General features: G+C 48.7%; 3 protein-coding genes across 4 annotated transcripts; 1 reads left to right on the top strand and 2 right to left on the bottom strand.

Moving 5' to 3' along the window:
* The first annotated feature begins 1639 nt into the window (after positions 1-1639).
* On the top strand, positions 1640-20152 carry CCDC22 (CCC complex scaffolding subunit CCDC22). 2 transcript variants are annotated; one of them, XM_080652643.1, is made up of 17 exons: positions 1640-2008; positions 3283-3460; positions 11476-11608; positions 12543-12649; positions 12796-12862; positions 12938-13116; positions 15496-15690; positions 16970-17032; positions 17117-17236; positions 17808-17927; positions 18028-18144; positions 18249-18350; positions 18432-18539; positions 18803-18898; positions 19148-19207; positions 19287-19361; positions 19777-20152. In XM_080652643.1, exons 1-17 carry the CDS (start codon positions 1959-1961, stop codon positions 19888-19890), a joined length of 1884 nt encoding a protein of 627 aa, XP_080508769.1. In that variant the 5' UTR covers positions 1640-1958; the 3' UTR covers positions 19891-20152. The 2 variants fall into 2 exon arrangements, with proteins under 2 accessions (XP_080508769.1, XP_080508770.1); XM_080652644.1 differs by lacking the exon at positions 18803-18898 and having other exon boundaries at positions 1792-2008; positions 19777-20146.
* Positions 10043-10564, bottom strand: LOC308239803 (protein tyrosine phosphatase type IVA 1-like; the record flags this gene model as incomplete). The annotated part of the gene is made up of 1 exon (XM_080652645.1): positions 10043-10564. The coding sequence occupies one exon, from the start codon at positions 10562-10564 to the stop codon at positions 10043-10045; it is 522 nt and encodes a 173-aa protein (XP_080508771.1).
* LOC308239626 (uncharacterized protein) lies at positions 10907-11038 on the bottom strand (the record flags this gene model as incomplete). Its single annotated transcript, XM_080652382.1, has 1 exon — positions 10907-11038. One exon carries the CDS (start codon positions 11036-11038, stop codon positions 10907-10909), a length of 132 nt encoding a protein of 43 aa, XP_080508508.1.
* Positions 20153-20168: the final 16 nt, after the last annotated feature.

The raw sequence follows: 20168 nt of genomic DNA, 5'->3' as shown, positions 1-20168 counted from the left end.
ACCACTGAGCCAAGCTAGCCGGGCTAAAAAAATATTTTTACAAAATATGTACTAGCACCAGTCAGAAATTAAAATAAGAAAAATGATATTTTTTCCAGCAGTATTTGAAGTGCATAGGAATAGATCTAACATAATATATGTGTGAGATCTCCATGCAAAAAAATTATCAAATATTATCAAGTGATTAAAGGGGACCAAAATAAATGGACATACTAGTATATATTAAATTAACTAATTGAAATAGTAAAAACTGGGAAGAAGTCAATTCTTTTCAAAATGATCTAGAGATTTAATGCAGTCCCAAACAAAATCTCAAAAGTTTTTCCATGGAATTTGACAAGATGGCTCTAAAACGTATATCGGTATACAAAGGACCTGGAAAAGCCAAAATCCTTTGAAAAAGTACAAGATGGGAGGAGGATTTGCCATATTATATATCAAGGCTTGTTACAAAGCTGCAGTAATTAAAAACAGAATAAAGTTCCAAACCTGAGTCCTACATATATGTACTCATGCTTTATGACATACATGGCACTACTGAGCAATGAAGACAGAGTTGATGTTTTTTTTTTGTTGTTGTTGTTTTGCAAAGCAAACATCTTTTATTGAAGTACAGATCAGGTGTGCCAGGACCGCATTAGGGTGATCTTTTTAATGAATGGTGGTTATATAGATGTTTACTGCATAATCAGTCGTTGGATTGTATACACATGTATAACATATTAAAGCATTTATTAAATGCATGGTTACTTCATAAGTACAATGTACATACTCTTTTCTTATTTTATTATGTGTCAAGTACATAGTACAACGTGCTTTACATGAATTAATTTTGTTTTAATCATAGGAAGCAGGTACAATAGTCTCCCCCGTCTATCAAGTCCCCCAGTGGATGCCTGAAAGAGCCATAGTACTGAATGAACCCTAGATATACTATGTTCCCCCTCCCTGCTATGTATACATAACTTTTCTCTTAAAGGAAGCACTTTATGGTTCTCTTTGGCATATCTGGATTGCCAGCATCAACACTCTTGCACTTTGGGGCCATCATTAAGTAAAATAAGGGTTCCTTGAACAGAAGCACTGCAATACTGTCAGTGTTTCTGATCATGAGAAGGCTACCAAGGGACTAATTGGCAGGTAGCATATACAGCGACAAAGGGATGATTCACGTTGGGGCGGGGTCGGGGTGGGGGGACGGAGCCGGGTGGCCCGAGATTTCATCACGCTACTCAGAATGGCGTGCAATTTAAAACTTATGAGTTATTTATTTCTGGAAATGTCCGCTTAATATTTTCAGATGGCGATTAATCTCGGGAAACAGCAGAAAGCGAAACCGGGGCCTGGGGGTGGGGAGAATACTGTAGTCCATTTTACAGATGAGGACACTAAGATAGGGAAGTTATGTAACCTACCCACCATTGCACATTTAGCAAGTTGAGCTAAAGATCTGAGCTAAAGAGCTGAGACTCAACCCTAGACCCTTTGTGCTAAAGCCCCTGCCCTCGTACACTTCTAGATGATGAATGCCGCCCTAAATGAATGAGTCAAGAAGTCACTCTCCATCCCGCCCTCCCAACACGCGCGCGCACGCACGCACGCGCACGCACGCGCACGCACACACTGCGTGCGCGCACACCAAGACGCTCTCGAGCGCGCTCAGACACAAAACGCGCCAAGACACACTCTTTTGCACACTTGGGAGAGCCCACTGGAGTGTAGGCGGAAGAACTACAACTCCTAGCAGCCACTGTTCGTTCAACCCTGCGCTCACATCCGCCCCAGGACGCACACTTGAGCTGCAGGCGCTGTTGAAACTACACTACCCAGCTCGCCTGGGGCAGCCCGTGACACTCCTTGGACCGCGGGCGCGGGGCTGGGTTTCAACAGCTCGCCTCTCTTGTTCGTTTCTTGGACCCGGCCCTGGACCCAGCCCCAGACTCGGACACAGCTTCACCATGGAGGAGGCAGACCGAATCCTCATCCATTCCCTGCGCCAGGCCGGCACGTAAGGACACAGCCCCCGCCCACCCCGGCATGCATATATCCGGGACTCCAAAACTCCGGACCCAGTCACCCGGGAACCTTAAAACCCTGGTCCTTGATATCCAGGGCTCCAACTTCCAGGATCCTAAAACCCTTTCCACACACACACACACACACACACACACACACACGAGCCTCTCAAGCCCGACACTTGTTAAACCCCCAAATCAAGGACCCAGACACCTTGAAACATTAAAACGTTGGAACCTCAAGACCCGGGACCCTGAAATCTGTGATCTTAAGATCACTATCCTGGGATCCTGACACCTGGAGATTCTAAGGCACCTCTCTCCGGAGAACCAGGGAACTTTAAAACCCCAGCACCCTCCCACTCAGGGATTCCCCAAACTCTGGGAATGGATACGTGGGAATCTTAAAACCCAGTTTCCCAGCACCTGGGGCTTTTAAAATTCCAGGAGCCTAAATTCTGGCGGCCTCAAGGCCTGGTGACCCAGACACACAGGACTCCTACATTCGGGGGCCGTAAAAACCCAGGATGCCATCATGTAAGGAGCCTGATTTCTGGATTGCTGGATCCTGACATTTGGAACTTCTGAAAACTCCAGCCTCCCAACATCTAGTCTCAAAACTCAAGCAGCTCAATATCCAGGAGCCTCTGACATTTAGAGAACATGATATCTGGGGACCAGAAACCCAGAGATCCTACCACATAGGCCCCTTGCCCTTCCCAGACCCCAGTAATTTGGGGCTTTGAAGCATAGGGAAATTGGAGATTTTCTCAACTCAGATCCCTTCCATCCACTCTTCTCCTGCAGCAAGTTCTTAGGAGCTGAGGACATCCTCTGTTTTGCTGTTGTGGTTGTTAATCCTCACCCAAGGATGTTTTTCCATTGATTTTTAGAGGGAGGGGAAGGGAGGGGGAGAGGCACAGAGAGAGAAATGTTGATGTGAGAGAGACACATTGATTGGTTGCCTCCTGCATGTGCCCTGACTGGGGGATGGAGCCTGCAACTGAGGTCCATGTCCTTGACTGGAATCGAACCTGGGACCCTTCAGTTCGAGGGCTGACGCTCTATCCACTGAGCCAAACTGGCTAGGGCCATCCTCAGTTCTTAGTTTTCCAAATGGAAATCACCTTCATCAACACCCAGGACCTGTCTGAACCATGGCCATCCTCTTCACTCCAATACTAGGGCTTCCAGAAGGCAGCACAGCCCAGCCTGATTTCGTTTTCTGACTGCTCCCCACATCGAGCCTGCCCCTATTTTTCTTCAGGGCTGTTCCTCCAGAAGTGCAGACCCTGCGAGCCTTTACCACTGAGCTGGTTGTGGAAGCTGTTGTCCGCTGCCTGCGTGTGATCAACCCTGCTGTGGGCTCCAGCCTCAGCCCACTGCTGCCTCTTGCCATGTCTGCCCGTTTCCGCCTGGCCATGAGCCTGGCTCAGGCCTGCATGGTGAGTTCCCTCCTCCCAATTCACACAGACTCTTCCTTCCTCCTTCACAAAGTCACCAAGCTCCTCGAAACTCTTGCCTTTCCTCTTTGCCACCTCCCTCTGTGGCTTAGCATTAAGGCTGCTGGCTCTCTGGTCAAACTGCCTGAGTAGTTCTGACCCTCACTGCACCACTTGCTAACTGTGTGACCCTAAGCCTTCTGGGTCTTAGTTTCCTTAAATGTGAAATCAAGAGGATAAAATTTGGGTTGGTATGAGCATTAAAAGAGTTGATCTAGTTTGTGCCTGGGCTGCCCCTGGCCCCTGCATTTTCAGCTTAGCACCAAGAATTTCCCCCCTATAGTATCCATTTACCAGTTTCCGAAAAGGCCCTGCTTGATTCACGTACTCATTCCTGAATTAACCACTGTGTATTGAGATTGGCCCAGGTGGCTGCCGTGGTCATTCATAAGGCACTCTTGATTGGCTGCTTCAGGATCACGTGGAGTTGGGATGGTACCCAAAGGAAGATATATGTTAACTGAAAACAGTGTTTCTGCACTGACACTGCACTCTTCCCTGTGGCGGTCACACACAACCTGCCTCTCATGAGAATAACTCCAAATCTGTCTCTGCCTGGGTGATGTGCCTTCTGATCAAGCATCCACACCTTTGCAGTACAGACCTGTGTCCAGTTAGTATTCCAAGAGCTCCCAGTAACGTCATATCTCCTAGTTCACTAGCTGTGACTTTGGGCCAGTCTCTTAATTTCTTTGTTTGTTTGTTAATCCTTACCCAAGGATATTTTTCCCCCATTCATTTAATATATATCAATATTGATTTAATACATTTTTATTGATTTCAGAGAGGAAGGGAGAGGGAGAGAGTTAGGAACGTCAATGATGAGAGAGAATCATTGATTGGCTACCTCCTGCACACCCCCTAGTGGGGATCAAGCCTGTAACCTGGGCATGTGCCCTGAATGGGAATCAAACCTTGACTCTCAACCACTGAGCCACGCTAGCTGGGCTTCCATTGATTTTTAGAGAGAGTGGAAAGGAGGGAGAGAGACACACAGAGAGAAACATCGATGTGAGAGAGACACATTGGTTGGTTGCCTCCCGCACGTGCCCCGACCAGGGCCAGGGATGGAGCCTGCAACTGAGATACATGCCCTTGACTGGAATTGAGCCTGGGCCCCTTCAGTCCACAGGACAATGCTCTATCCACTGAGCCAGACCAGCTAGGGCTCTTAATGTCTTTCAGCCTAAGTTTTCTCATGTGTAAAGTGGGTGTGAGAATTGTACCTACCACATAGAGCTGCTGTAAGGATTAAAAATGAGTTGATCTATGCAGAGCTGGATTATAATAAGCTTTGTATAAGTGGTATTAGTATTATTGGGTAGGCCTGGCTTGGCTGCTTGCATTCCAGCAACCTGTGGCTACATAATGAATGTAAATACATCTAGCATGCCCAGTGTATGGTGGTAGAGGGTCAATAGAGTAACTACGGTGAACACTTCCATTTAGACCCGGGAGACAAGGTGGTCAGGTGTCTTGAATTTGGACCTTGCTCGTGCAGTGTCTGTCTCTTAGCAACAGGCCTCAGAGCTCTGCCCATCCCTTATCTCTCAGGTTCACCTAGCTCTCAGGGGTTCTCAGGTTCTGGCTGGGGGTCTTGGTGGCAGTACAAGGCAGGTACTCTGCCCCCTGGCTTGGGGCTGTATTCTTAAGGATGGCACTTGGTAAGGGGGAAGTTATGTCCTCTGTTTGGCAAGGAGAATGCATAGTGGGAGATATTGAGGCGTGTGTGTGTGTGTGTGTGTGTGTGTGTGTGTGTGTGTGGTGGGGGGGGGCAGTCTACCCCAGGTCTCTGTTCCTCTCTTCTCTCATTGCTGCCTCCCACTGGATTTGATGTTGACCTACTTTTGCTCACACTATATTTAGAGTGGGGCCGAGAGTATGGCTTTTTCAGTGATCAAGAGTTTCATGTGACTGTCTGGCCCCTGAACCTCAGTGCTTCCGCAGCAGACAGAGGTGTCTCTTAATCCAGCTGTGCTGCCCCTGGAGCCCACCTTGGCTCAGCACTGCCGCCTTCTGGTGTCTGCCTCTTCACATGCCCTACTCCTGCCACCCCTTTCTACGACTCAGCCACCTCCATATTTTGGTGTCTGTTACTTCACACACCCCACTCCTGGAATGAGTTTCTCTATTAGTCACAACTCTTTGATTGCAGGTGTCGGAAAAAACCCAAAGTCAAGTAGCTTAAAAGCCAGTGGTTTTCACACATTTTTGACCGTGACCCTCCAAAATAAATATATCTCATGTTGTGACCCAGTACACTGTACATGTGCTTCTGATAATGATTTTTTTCTGAGTGTGTGCTCTGTGCCAGGCACTGTGGTAACATGGTGTTAACTCATTTAATTCTCATGACAAATTTCTGAGGTGGGCACTGTTAGTATCCCCCCCCCCCTTTTTTTTCAGATGAGGAAAGTGAAGCACAGAGAGGTTAAGTGATTTGCCTGAGGTCACACAGTTGGTAAGAGGCAGAACTTAGACATGAATTCAGGAAAGTCTGATTTCAGAGTCTAGGCAGCTCCAGACCAACAGCAACTCTGGAAGAAAAAGGCTTTCTTTCAGTCCCTACCCAGAACCCTGGTGGGCCTTTATCTCTTAAAGCAGCCACATAGGGAAAGCACTATCAGCTCTATTTTACAGCTAGGAATCTGAGCTTCTAGGTGTTAATAACCAGTTCAAGGCCTTACAGCCAGTAAGTAGCCCAGGCTGGGTTTCAACCCCAATCTTTTTTTACACCAAAGCTTGTAGTGTCTTTTTAAAAAATTATTTATTGTTTTGAGTAGGTTATTTTGTTAATAAAGATCCAGTCCGGAGACAGAAACCCCAGCAATGTGACCAGGAATATCATAATATAAAGGAACTGTGAAATAGGTAAAAGGTGGTTAACTGCTGAAACTGTAGAAGAGATCGCCAAGGTGTGACAGAAGTAGTGTGATACCTTGAGGCATCTTACATCCCAAGCATTCACCCCATTACCCCTACCTGTTTGTTTAGTTTCTTGTGTATCTTTCCAGTTTTTAAAAATGCAGATATAAGCAAATACAAATATATATTCTATTTCCCCCTTTCTTACACAAAAGGAAACATATATTTAGTTTATTAGCTTTTTTTAATCTTAACAGTATATCCTGGAAATCATTTCATATCAAATAGTAGAGATCTTAATATTTTCCCACTTTCTACAGCTGAAAAGTAGTCCATCGTATCTATGAACCATAATTGATTCAACCATTCTCCTATGCTTGGGCATTTAGGGAGTTTCCAATATTCTGCAAAGAATACTGTACTGAACAATCTTGTGCATATATATTCTTGAATTGTTGGAGGCATATCTACTTCTTGGGGTAGGATTGCTAGGTGGAATGGTAAATGCATGTGTAGTTTGGTTAGATTTGGCCAGTTGCCCTCACTGGGACTTTAATTTTGCATCCCCACCAGCCTGTTTCCCCACAGCCTCTCCCACTGAGTGTATTGTCGGATTTTTAGACCCCCCCACCTTTCAATAGGTAAGAAATGGTATCTCAGTGTAGTTCCTCCCGCCCAGCTTTGTACCTTAAATTTTTTTTCAAATTTAAAGAAAAATGAAAGTGGAACAGGGAATACCTGTATGCTATTCTCCTAGCTTCCTACATTAGAACATTTTGCTTCATTCTTTTACACACCTACATGCACACTTCTTTGCTGAACCATTTGACAGTGGCTTACATCATGACATTTCATACCTAAAAGAGAATGTGTTTCTCCTAAGCAAAAAGACATTCTCCAGCATAACCACAATACCATGATCACAGCCATGAAATGTAATAGTATCTAAGTTCTAGATTAGATTTCCCCCAGTTGTTACAAAAGTATCCTTTATAGTTTTTTAAACTTCAAAGAGTCTAATCAAGAATTACATTTTGATTCATTGTTACAACTCTAATCTTAAGTGTTGAACTGCCTTCTTTTGCTTTTGAATCTTTTTAAAAAAATTATTTATTTGTTTTTTTAAAAATATTTTTATTGATTTCAGAGAGGAAGGGAGAGGGAAAGATAGAAACATCAATGATGAGAGAGAATCATTGATTGGCTGCCTCCTGCACACCCCCCACTGGGGATAAAGCCCGCAAGACTGTGCCCCTGGCTGGAATTGAACCTGGGATCCTCCAGTCCGCAGGCTGACGCTCTATCCACTGAGCCAAACCAGCCAGGGCTAAAATTTTTTTTTAAATAACAAATGTATTTGAAGCCCCACAGTCTGAATTGCTCTGAGTGTTTTCTAATGAGTAGATTCAAGTTTGGGGTAGGAACACTGCCCTGGTGATAGTGTATCCCTCTCAGTGGGCACCACAGGAGAATGGAGCGTCAGGTTGTCCCGATCGGTGATGCTTGTGTGAAGTCTCTTTTAAGCAAGGTTGGACATATTTCCATGTGTTTAAGGGATTTGTTTTTGGCTTAAAAAACAGAAACGTATTGTCTCACAGTTCTAGAAGCTAAAAGTCCAAAAGCAAGGTTTCAGCAGGGTTGATTACCTCTGAGGCCATGAGGAAACATCTGTTCTAGGCCTCTCTCCTTGGTCCACGGGAGACTCAGTTGACCCCAGGGGGCCAGAGGTCCTGAACACCAAAGTCAATTTTGTGTCCCATAGATGCTGTGCTCCTCACACGAATGGAACTCTCAGAGCTCTTGAAAGCTATGGCTTTCCTAGGCACAAAACACAGCGCTGGCTCATCCTTGAGGTTGAAGCATCATGCGTACCACGTACAATGGTGCCAAGATCCATCCTCCCTCATTTCACCAGCTTCCTAAGGGATATTTTCATTTCTTTTCTGGTAAACTGTTTGTTCTTGCCTGTTGTGCATTTTTCTGTTGCATTGCTGGTCTTTTTGCTTTAGTTTTAGGTGCTTTTTATTTCCTCTGATATGAGTTCCAAATATTGTTTTCCAGCATGTCATTACTCTTTTGACTTGGATTATTGTATTTTTCCTTTAAAATTTTCACTTCTTTTCATGTATACAGAAATACCCATCTTCTCTCTCTCTTTTTTTATGATAAATGCATCTCATTTATTTAGATCAGGGGTCCTCAAACTTTTTGAACAGGGGGCCAGTTCACTGTCCCTCAGACCGTTGGAGGGCCGGACTATAGTTTTAAAAAAAAAAACTATGAAAAAATTCCTATGTGCACTGCGGGCCCAGGACGAGTCGGCTGCTAGGCAGGACAGGCAGCGGCACCCGGCGGGCAGGATAAATGTCCTCGGCGGGCCGCATGTGGCCCGCAGGCCGTAGTTTGAGGACGCCTGATTAGATGTTTAAGCTCTCGAACTAAATTTTTACAAGCTGGTGAACACTGACAAATTATTTCTCCCACAGAACTATAACCACACATTCCCAAACAGTATAAATATATGGTTGAACTAACATCAATACACATCACCATTTTATCAGTTACATAATAAAACAAATGATCAAGTATCCAAATATTAAGTTACACAGCTCAAAAGGCACATAAAATATTAGATGTCTGCTCAATTCATTAGCAGAAACCCACTTCTTTTATATTCGCAAGAGGGTGGGAAGGAAAAAAAAATCACACTTCAAACAAAAATAAGTTGGTAAATTTCAGAATGTATGAAAAAATACAAGCATTCAGAATTTTTATGATTAAGAATCGTTTTAGCTACAACAAAGCATGTCTACCTTTAAAAAAATATTTACCAAAGAGCATATTCTACATGTTCCACACAAGACAAAGGCAACATCTTACTGAAAATATTTAATAGCCCCCTCTCATTCTTTTCTCAGGCCCTCCCTATAAGTTGCACATTAAGTGCAAACATTAAAATTAACTGTAAGGCTTTTTGTCTGGAGACATTAAAGACATGTGCTTCTATACAATGCAGATTTTCAAAATGGAGGCTTTCCATAACAGCACAAAATGAGATTTATAGAAAGACATTAAATAATAACCAAGACTTTGTATAAAAATCAAAAAGTTGAGCAAACCTGATGTATACTTGTATGAATGTGGGAGATGTAAACATAAAGTGAGCAGGCAAATAATCATATAGGCCCTACTTTCTATGTTTGAAATGACTGAAGGGATAAACCACATAAGGTCCAGAGTGTTCATAGTTCCTGGGATTTTATTTCTGTATGAAACTAAAATATACAAGTATTGTGCTGGGGATTATGGCACCTAATCTTTCTAAATCTTTTATATATCAGTAAGATTATGACATGGGAATAGATTTAAAGACATAACTCAATATTGCATGATTTCAGGAAAAGTAAATGGGTACAAATGATGAGCAGATTTTAAATGCTGAACAGTAAGAATCTTGCCAAGTGTCACAATAGGATGATGATAACCCAAACATAGAGGTTGCAATTCTGTCAAGCTTGTGGCCCGATAAAACTGCTTTTCAACCCTCTTTTGGAAGCTTCATTAGACTTATTCACCAAGCCAACATGTTGGCTAACATATATGACAAATTAGGTCCTATCTCAAGTTCCACTTTCAAGGCAATGGCATCAGGCACCCGTTTTACTGAATGCAACAGTTGTTTCTATGACCGCTGGAGTCTTTGAAGCGCAGCCGCATTTTAGGACGATACTTCTCCAAATACAGAAGTTGCTTGCTGTTAAAAGCTCCACGCCGCTTTTGTCTTATGAACTGTACTGCATCTTCATCTTTCGTTCTACCTTTGATTAATGCTAGGGCAACAAGCACCGGAGCTCTTCCAAGGCCTGCAACACCATGTACAGCAATACAACAACCAGGTTCTTCACGAAACTTAATTTTTACAAGATTTAACCAATCATCAACAATCTGGTTGGACGGTGGTGCACCATCATCGAAAGGCCAATCAAGAACATGGACGCCTTCTTTCTCCACAAGAGTAGTGTCATAAGTTGCTTCACATACTCTTACTATTGTGGGAACACCACACTTCTTAAGTTCCTCTATGAATTTGTTTATGATCGCATTGGTTGGATTGTGTGTAATAAGAAATCTCATGTTCTTGTATGTGACTTCCACAGGAGCTGGGCGGTTCATGCGAGCCATGATCATTTAGTTAAGAAACACTCAATAGGGTTATGAAAGAATTTAAAAATTGAATACAGAAATGATGCAAAGAAACTGAGTCTACTTCAATATACTCCACTTGAAATTCTCAGTGCTTTGAGTGAAGTTGGGAGTGATGGGAAATGAAATGAACCTCCTAACAAGAAGCAGCAATTCTTCAATCCAGTAATACTGAGGCAATAGAAAGGAAGTGCACTGAGGTTTACCCCATCCAGGTCAGAACTCATGAAATGCTCTGCAGTTTTCAGTTCAACACTTCTGTGTCCAGGTTAACCACTCACATGGGGGCTTCTTGGTGGAGTAGTAATGAATTTCTACAGTTCACTTGTCTGCATAGAGGTCGTGCTGTGCCTGGCAATAATCTCCACTGCCCTTCAGAAACTCCATAAATGTGTGACCAAGAACACCACAGAAAGGAGTATGTTTACTCATTGAAGATTGTGGCCTAATCATACAGCCGGTCCCGAGGTGGCGGCGACCCAGAGGGTGGCGGTGGAGATGGCTGCAGGGCAGGGGGAGGCGGTGGTCACAGCGGGGGCACCACGCTACCATGCAGTGAACCGCTCCAGGAGAGCGCGCAGCCGAGCCGGTCCGCAGTCCATGGGGCCAATACGCGCGCCGAGCACCCATCTTCTCTTTTATGGTCTCTGGATTTTGAGCCATAGTTAGAAAAGCTAGAGCTTTAATTTTATTTCTTGATTTCTGGAACATTGACAAGAATCACTCTATGGCTCTTCCCACAGAAGCCTAGAGACCTTGGGGAGCCAAAGAGAGGTTTAGAGGCTGATGGTTGGTGAGAGAGTGTGAGCATTTAGGGTCAAGGCCCAGTGCTCCCAGGGCAGGAGTAGCCTGCCTGCCTGGCTGATAGAGACCCTCTCCTCAACCCCTAGGACCTGGGCTATCCTTTGGAGCTTGGCTATCAGAACTTCCTTTACCCCAGTGAACCTGACCTCCGGGACCTGCTTCTCTTCTTGGCTGAGCGTCTACCTACGGATGCCTCTGAGGATGCAGACCAGCCTGCAGGTATGGGGTACCTGGGGCATAATGCGGGTGAGGGTGGCATTCTTGGGTGTTATAGGAGTTGAGAGAGGTGGAGATGGTAAAGAGGTTGCCAAAGAGGGGGTGAGGATATGTGTCTTTGGGAGAACTAGGATTAGGGCTGGGAGAAGGGATACAGGGCAGGCGGAAGGGGCTAGGACTTGGGCTGAACCAGGTGAGTTGGTGCTGGGAGGGGCTTTCCTGCCTCACCTCCTGCCTTGCTTCCCCTCATTCTAACCCCATTGGCCTCCTTGATGCCCCTCACATATGCCAGGTGCACTGCAGCCTCAGGGCCTTTGAATTGGTTGGATTACTGACCCCCCCCCCCCAGATAGCCTTTAAAAATATATTTTTATTGATTTCAGAGAGGAAGGGAGAGGGAGAGAGAGATAGAAACATCAATGATGAGAGAAAATCATCCACCAGCTGCCTCCTGCACACCTCCTACCGGGGATTGAGCCCACAATCCAGGCATGTGCCCTGACTGGGAATTGAACCGTGACCTCCTGGTTCATATATTGACATTCAACCACTGAGCCATGCCGGCTGGGCCAGATAGCCTCTTGATCATGTCACATCAGGGAGGCCAGTCACAGACTGCCTCGTTTAAAATGACATCGTCCTCTCAATAGTACTATCTTCCTTTCCTGATCACCATCTGACAGTTTTCTGTACCCTCCTTATGACCTTAGTTATGATCTCCTCGTGTTCACTGAGAGCCTGAGAGTCTCAAGTAGTGGCTGGTACATAGTAGGTACTCAGTAAGTATTTGTTGAATGACTGAGTGTGAGTTTGAGAGCTAGATAGGAATGCATCTCTTGGGGGGTGGTGTCAGGGAGCGATGGCTATTTTCCCATGGTCTGTATTTTTGCAGTTGTGGCATTGTCATCTGATTGACACTCCCTCCCTACCCCCATAGGTGACTCAGCTATCCTCCCCCGGGCCATTGGGAGCCAAATTCGGGACCAGATGGCCCTGCCCTGGGTTCCACCCCTCCTTCGCACTCCTAAGCTGCAGCGCCTCCAGGTGGGACCCCCCAACTCAGGTTGATCTTTGCTTGTCCCTGCCTGGCTTTCCTCGTCTCCATCTGGGTGCTCGCATTGTTGGCCCCCTCTCACCAGTGCGCTCCATCACGGTTCATCTTAGAGGCTCTGATTTTGCTCTCCCACCAGGGCTCAGCCCCCCAGAATCCTTTCCATGCCAGTAGGCTCGCCATGCCTGAATTGAGTTCCAAAGGAGGTGAGCATGAGACTTTGGGGAGGTTCTGGGGAGAACGGTAGAGGTGGGCCTGGCTGACTCTGTTCCTGCTTCCAGAGTCCCGGGAGTTCCAGGCAAGTTCCCTGTTACTACCGGCCCCCACCCAGGTGCCTCAGCCTGCGGGGAGGGTAGCCTCGCTCCTCGAATGCCATGCCATCCAGCTCTGCCAGCACACAGGCCAGGACCACCCCGGGGACAAGGATTGGGTCCACCGGGCATCCCGCCACCCCACCCAGGTACTGCCCAACTTCCTGCTGTGGAAGGTCCTGCTCATCATTGCTCCTATTTTATCTCCCACTGGTTTTCTGCCCCTCTTCTTTCCCCACTTTGTCCCTCTCTTTCATCGTCTCCCCTCTGTGTGCATCTGCCTGGCTCCCCCCACTGCAAGAACATTGAAGTCAGAAAGGCTGTGGATTGGGGAGAAGTCAGTATCCTTGCTCAGAGTCTCAATTTGCTGTTTTAAGACACGGATGGTGATAGTGCTCTGCGTTTCACTGAAAAACGAGCATGAGTTTCTAGCAAGCAGAGCAGTCAGGATCTGCTCTGTCTTCCCTGCTTCTACTACCTTCTTCCCACCCCGGAGGCTCTCACTCTTTCTCTGTCTCTGCCATTGTCAGTGATGCTCATTTCCTCTGTCTCAAGGTCTCTGCATTACCTCTTCTGGTCACTTTCTCATTCTGTGGTTTTGCTGCCCCGCTTTCTCCTCATTTCTGTGCCGTCTCTCCCACTCTGTCCACCTAGATCTGTCCCTCTCCCCTCTGCCCACCTCTACAACAGCCTCCTCTTTTTTTTTTTCTTGAGAGAGAGGAAGGGGAAGAGAGAGAGAGAGATACATTGATGAGAGAGAAACATGAATTGGCTGCCTCCTGCATGCCCCCTCCTCCCCCCCACCACCACTGGGGATGGAGCTCACAACCTGGGCATGTACCCTGACCAGGAATCTAACAGGCTACCTCTCAGTACATGGATTGATGCTCAACCATTGAGCCACACTGGTTGGGCGGTAATGGTCTCTTTCTTTTTAAAGATTTTTATTGTTGAGAGTATTACAGATGTTTCCCCCTTTCCCCCCAATGCCCCCCTCCACCCAGTTCCCGCCCCACCCCAGATGCAACATTCTCTTTCTGTCTCTCCCCATTGCCATGTGTTCCATCTTTATCTGTCTTTTTGAAACTTACAGAAATTTTCAAACACAGAAGTAGAGAGAATGTTCCAATGAATCCTTGTACCTGTCACTCACCTTCAACTACAAGCATTTTGCCAATCTTTCTTCATCTAGTTTCCCCAACATTTCTTCTGTATTAATTTCCAGTAAATCCCAGACATGTCATTTTAACTCTAAATACTTAAGTATATGCCTTAACTCATAAGGGCATTCACTTTTTAATGTAACCCCTGTGCCATTTCACACCTAACAAAAATTAATAATGATCTCTCCCTTTTTTAAAAATATATATTTTTATTGATTTTAGAGAAGAAGGGAGAGGGAGAGAGAGAGAGATAGAAACATCAATGATGAGAGAGAATCATTGATTGGCTGCCTCCTTCACGCCCCTTACTGGGGATGGAGCCCACAACCTGGGCATGTGCCCTTGACTGGAATTGAACCCAGGACCCTTCAGTCCACAGGCAGACGTTCTATCCACTGAGCCAAACCGGCTAGGGCACAATGATCTCTTAATACCGTTCACAATCAGATTTCCTCAGTTGTCTCAAAACTGTCCCTGTTCTTTTTTTAAAAAATATTTTTTTATTGATTTCAGAGAGGAAGGGAGAGCGAGAGAGAGACAGAAACATCAGTGATGAGAGGGAATCATTGATCGGTTGCCTCCTGCACACCCCCTACTGGGGATCGAGCCCACAACTTGGGCATGTGCCCTGACCGGGAATCGAACCGTGACCTACTGGTTCATAGATTGATGCTCAACCACTGAGCCATGCTGGCTGGGCAAAACTACCCCTATTCTTTTGTTGTCGTTAAGCCTCACTCGAGGATATTTTTCCATTGATTTTTAGAGAGAGTGGAAGGGAGAGGGAGAGACAAAGAGGAACATTGATGTGAGAGAGACACATCGTGATCGGTTGCCTCCTGCATGTACCCTGACCAGGGCCTGGGAACTTGCAACCAAGGTACGTGCCCTTGACCAGAATCGAACCCAGGACTCTACACTGTCTCATTTGCCCCACCCTCTGTTTCTACAGGCTGACACTATCCACTGAGCCAAACTGGCTAGGGCAAAACTACCCCTGTTCTTATCTTTCTCTCTCTGCCTCCACCCCCTTCTTTGCCCAGCACCTCTGACCCTGTCTCTGCTCTGTCCCCACATATCCTTTCCGTGTCTCTCTCTGATTTGGGCCTGCAGGCTTTCTTCACTGCTTTCCCACATTTTCCTCCAGTGTGAAGAGTGAGTAGGTGGAGAGAAGTGTGGCTGTGAGCAAGAGGAGACCTCCCAGACCCGTGGGCCAGGAAAGCAGGCTGGGAGCCCCCTCAGTGGGAGTGGCTGGAGGGAGTGATTTGTCAGTTGCACCTTGTCAGGTGGCTCCTGGAAGAGGCAGGGCCTCGGGTGAACAGGAGGCCTCTACACTGTCCCGTTTGCCCTACGTTCTGTTTTCAGGAGGATACTCGGGCTCAGCGTCAGCGGCTGCAGAAGCACCTGGCTGAACATCTGCGTCAGATCTGGGGCCAGCTGGGGCCATCCCCACAAGCCCGAGACTTGGGAGAGCTGCTGCAGGCCTGGGGTGCTGGGACCAAGACTGGTGCTCCCAAGGGCTCCCGCTTCACACATTCAGAGAAGTTCACCTTCCATCTGGTGGGTGGGCCTGAGTGGACAGTGGGCATGCGGATGGGGCCAAGACTGGCGTGGATGGTTGCTTTATGTACAAACACCATACCTTATCCACACAGGTGCCTGTGTCCCCAACCAGGTGTGGCCTCTCCAAACTAGGGGCTAGTACTAAGGAGTCCACTGGCTTCTCGAGGACTTCAGTGGAGAAAGGGTGGAGGGGTGGAAACCATATAAGGATGGAAGGGTGTTCTTTTTTAAAAAATATATATATATATTTTTTAAATATATTTTTATTAATTTTTTACAGAGAGGAAGAGAGAGGAGAGGGATAGAGAGCTAGAAACATCGATGAGAGAGAAACATCGATCAGCTGCCTCCTGCACACCCCCTACTGGGGATGTGCCCGTAACCAAGGTACGTGCCCTTGACCGGAATCGAACCTGGGACCCTTCAGTCCGCAGGCCGACGCTCTATCCACTGAGCCAAACAGGTTTCGGCTAAAAAATATATTTTATTGATTTTTTTACAGAGAGGAAGGGAGAGTTAGAAACATCGATGAGAGAGAAACATTGATCAGCTGCCTCCTGCACACCCCCCACTGGGGATGTGCCCACAACCAAGGTACATGTCCTTGACCGGAATCGAACCTGGGACCCTTGAGTCTGCAGTCCGACGCTCTATCCACTGAGCCAAACTGGTCAGGGCTGTTCTTTTGTTAAAAAATATATTTTTATTGATTTTTTACAGAGAGGAAGGGAGAGGGATAGAGAGTTAGAAACATCGATGAGAGAGAAACGCCGATCAGCTGCCTCCTGCACACCCTCTACTGGGGATGTGCCCGCAACCAAGGTACATGCCCTTGACCGGAATCGAACCTGGGACCCTTCAGTCCGCAGGCTGACACTCTATCCACTGAGCCAAACCCGTTAGGGCTGGAAGGGTGTTCTTTGTGCAAACTCCAGGCTTCCCCCAGGAAGTTTCCTCTGGGCACTCCTTGGATGGTCACCCAGAGGGGCACTCATCCTTCTCATGGGCAGTTGGGGCTTCAGGGATAGGGCAGGTGAGCAGGAGCTGTCAGGATCAGGGAGGTTTCTTTGTGAGCAAACACCCTAGTCTGAGGTCGCAGAGAATGCCTTGATCCTCATATGGTCACAGTCTGATAGTCATCAGCTGTTAAGTGGGCACGGGTATGACTATTGGTCATCAGCTGTTCAATGGGAAGGTGATTGTGGGGGTTGTTGAAGCTGGGCTGTGAGGGGCAAGGTCTTCCTTGACAGCGAGATGCTCCTTCTCCCTCCCCCAGGAGCCTGAGGCCCAGGCAGCCCAGGTGTCAGAGGTGCTACCCACCTCCCGGTGGCCTGAACAGGTGAGCAGAGCAGTGAGGCGTGTCCTGGCCCCTTGTCTGTCTACTGGGCCTGACACCCCCACCCTGACTGCCTGTTCCTCCCAGGACACGTGGGCAGCTCAAGAGCAGGAGCTGGAAGCCCTTCAGGAGCAGCTAGAGGGAGTGAACCGCAACATTGAAGAGATTGGGGCCAGCATGAAGACACTGGGAATCGGCCTTGTGCAGGTGCGGGTGGGGCTGCTGTCTGGGGTCCAGTCACAAGTCTGGGCTAGAGAGCTTGGGGTGGGGGAGGGGCTTGAGGGGGATGAGAGGTACTCCGTAGAGGTCTGCAAGTATCAGAAGGATTTATAGGGGCCTTTAGGGATGTGTGGGCTCTTGAGGGTTCAGGAGAATCGTTGGGGGTGAGAGGGCGATGCACGGTTTAGGGCTTGGTGGACCTGTAGGGGTGAGAGTGCCTGTGAGCATTAGTCAGGCCTTGCGAGTGTCTGTGAGAATCAGGAGATGTGTGGGCATCTCTGGGCATCTGTACGGGCAGGAAGTTTAGGGGCTTGTCAGGGCTTCTGGGGGTCAGCGTGGAGGTGGAGGAATCACAGGGGCCTGTGGGTGTCCATTTCTGCATATAGGTCTCTGTTGCTCTCAGGAGGGGGCCAAGGGGTCCATAGGGGCTGGAGGGGTGTGGCATTATCTGTGGGGGCTCAGGCTGGGTCAGGGCTTCCCAGGCTCAGCGTGGGCTGGGAGCCTGTGGTGTGTGTTCGAACTCACCCACTGACTGGGATTGGGAGTCCTGGGGTACCAGGTGGAGACCGAGTGTCGGCAGACTGAGCTCAGCATGGCCGAGAGGGAGCAGGCCCTGCGCCTGAAGAGCCGGGCGGTGGAGCTGCTGCCAGATGGGGCTGCCAACCTCGCCAAGCTGCAGGTGGGGCTGGGGCTGGGGTTGGGGCTGAGGCTGGACCAGGAGGGTCAGAGGTGGAAGTGCCCAGACTGTGTAACATCTACCCTCCTACCACCGTTCCCAGCTTGTGGTAGAGAGTAGTGCCCAGCGGGTCATCCATTTGGCGGGCCAGTGGGAAAAGCACCGGGTCCCGCTCCTTGCCGAGTACCGCCACCTCCGAAAGCTCCAGGATTGCAGAGAGGTAGGCGATGGGGTCCTGGGCTGGAGGTGGGACAGGTTTGGTATTTTCCTGGGAGGCCATCCCCATGCTCTGCTGACTGCCCTCTACCTGTGGGGTCTTGACAGCTGGAATCTTCTCGACGGCTGGCAGAGATCCAGGAGCTGCACCAGAGTGTTCGGGCAGCTGCTGAGGAGGCTCGCAGGAAGGAAGAGGTCTATAAGCAGCTGGTAAGGCCCGTGCCGGAGCCCTGGGGGGCTCAGCGTGGGTGGGGGTGGGTCCTGGGGAGTGCCTGCTGTATCTCTGCTTAGGTGTCCGAGCTGGAGACCCTGCCCAGAGACGTGTCCCGGCTGGCCTATACCCAGCGCATCCTGGAGATAGTGGGCAACATCCGGAAGCAAAAGGAAGAGATCACTAAGGTGCGCTGCCATGGCCATGGAGGGTGGGTCCTATGGGCAGACATGCCCAAAGGGCAAATGTGTGTTGTGTGGCCGCACAGGGATTCCACACTCTCTGATAGGCAGAGCCACACCATGACCCAAAGCAGTCCCACACAGTACACTCCAGTTCCCACTGACACAGTGACACAGGCCCTGTCTGGATGTGAGCTCATGCGCAGGAAAGCCTTTAGCTGGTCAGCTGCCCACCCCAGACATAGGCTCACAGCCCTGGTCTCTGCCAGATCTTGTCTGATACAAAGGAGCTTCAGAAGGAAATCAACTCCCTGTCTGGGAAGCTGGACCGGACGTTTGCGGTGACTGATGAGCTTGTGTTCAAGGTGTGGGGCAGGTGGAGGCGGGTGGAGGGGGTGGGGCGTGGGGCTGAGCTGCTGCCTGCCCATGTGCTCATGGGCTGCCTTGGGCCTAGGCCCTATGTGAGCCTTGCAGGTACACTGATGCTCAGGCCTGGCTTTGCTCCATGGAGGATGAAGTCATGGGGGTGGGAGAGGGTGGCCTTGTGGGGTCCTGGAGGTGGTGTGTAGCGGGGCAGCCCACTGATACCTTTGAGGTCCTTTCTGTCTGCTCAGGATGCCAAGAAGGATGATGCTGTTCGGAAGGCCTACAAGTATCTAGCTGCCCTGCATGAGGTGAGGGGAGAAGCATGCCTCGGGCTGGCTGGGGAGGCGCCGGGTTGGGGCGTAAGCCTTGTCTTCCTGCTGTCCCCAGAACTGCAGCCAGCTCATCCAGACCATTGAGGACACAGGCACCATCATGCGTGAGGTTCGAGACCTTGAGGAGCAGGTGAGGCCTGGGGGTGAGAGGGGAAACCAAGGCAGGCCAGGGGACAGCTCCTCAGTTTGTCCCAAGACAGGCTATGGAAGCAGACACAGCTTATGGCTGGAGTCTCTTCCCTGCCCCTTAGCCATGCACTTGACCTGGAACAGGCTGGTGACCTGCTCTGAGCTCCAGCTTCCACCCCAAAGGCTCCCATGCCTGCCTCCCAGGGGCGTTGGCAGAGGCTTCAGCTTGAGTGTGTGGTGGGTAATCCTGCCACGTAGGGATGACACCCAAAGAGGCCTGGCAGTGCGACAGAGAAGACTTTGTTGGGGGTGGGAGGAGCCTAGGAAGGGCCCCGAGTGGCTATGATGGAGGGGTGGCAAGCAGGAGCTAGGAAAGAAGGGCTGCTTGCTGAAGGGACGTCATTCATGTTGCCTAGATCGAGACGGAGATGGGCAAGAAGACCCTCAGCAACCTGGAGAAGATCCAAGAGGACTACCGGGCCCTTCGCCAGGAGAACGCTGGCCTCCTGGGGCGGGTCCGTGAGACCTGAGGGGCTGCAGGCAGAGATCTCCCTCACCCCAGGCTTCAGCAGGGATTTGGGGTGTTGGAAGTGATGGCCAAGAGCTTGCCCTAGCTGTTCCCTGTGTTTGCTGTCCAGTCCCTCCTGCTGTGGTGACACCTGCCCACCTGACCCCAACCCTTATTTGGGGTGAACATCCAGACACTGGGAGCTTGGCTGCACTTTATTGGGGACAGTACTGGGGGTTGGGGCCTTTGATACCAAATAAATGAGGGGCTCTGTCTGCAGTCTAAGCTGAGGCATGGATC

Source organism: Plecotus auritus (genome assembly GCF_963455305.1).
Source record: "Plecotus auritus genome assembly, chromosome: X".
NCBI lineage: Eukaryota > Metazoa > Chordata > Mammalia > Chiroptera > Vespertilionidae > Plecotus > Plecotus auritus.
Note: the sequence above shows the minus strand (reverse complement) of the source record. Positions and strands in the feature narration are given on the sequence as shown.

Excerpts from the sequence above, each read along its gene's own strand:
- CCDC22 (XM_080652643.1), top strand. The coding sequence starts at position 1,959 with ATGGAGGAGGCAGACCGAATCCTCATCCATTCCCTGCGCCAGGCCGGC. Across the intron at positions 13,117-15,495 it reads CATCCCGCCACCCCACCCAG|GAGGATACTCGGGCTCAGCG; the intron begins GTACTGCCCAAC and ends TTCTGTTTTCAG. Across the intron at positions 18,540-18,802 it reads AAAAGGAAGAGATCACTAAG|ATCTTGTCTGATACAAAGGA; the intron begins GTGCGCTGCCAT and ends GGTCTCTGCCAG.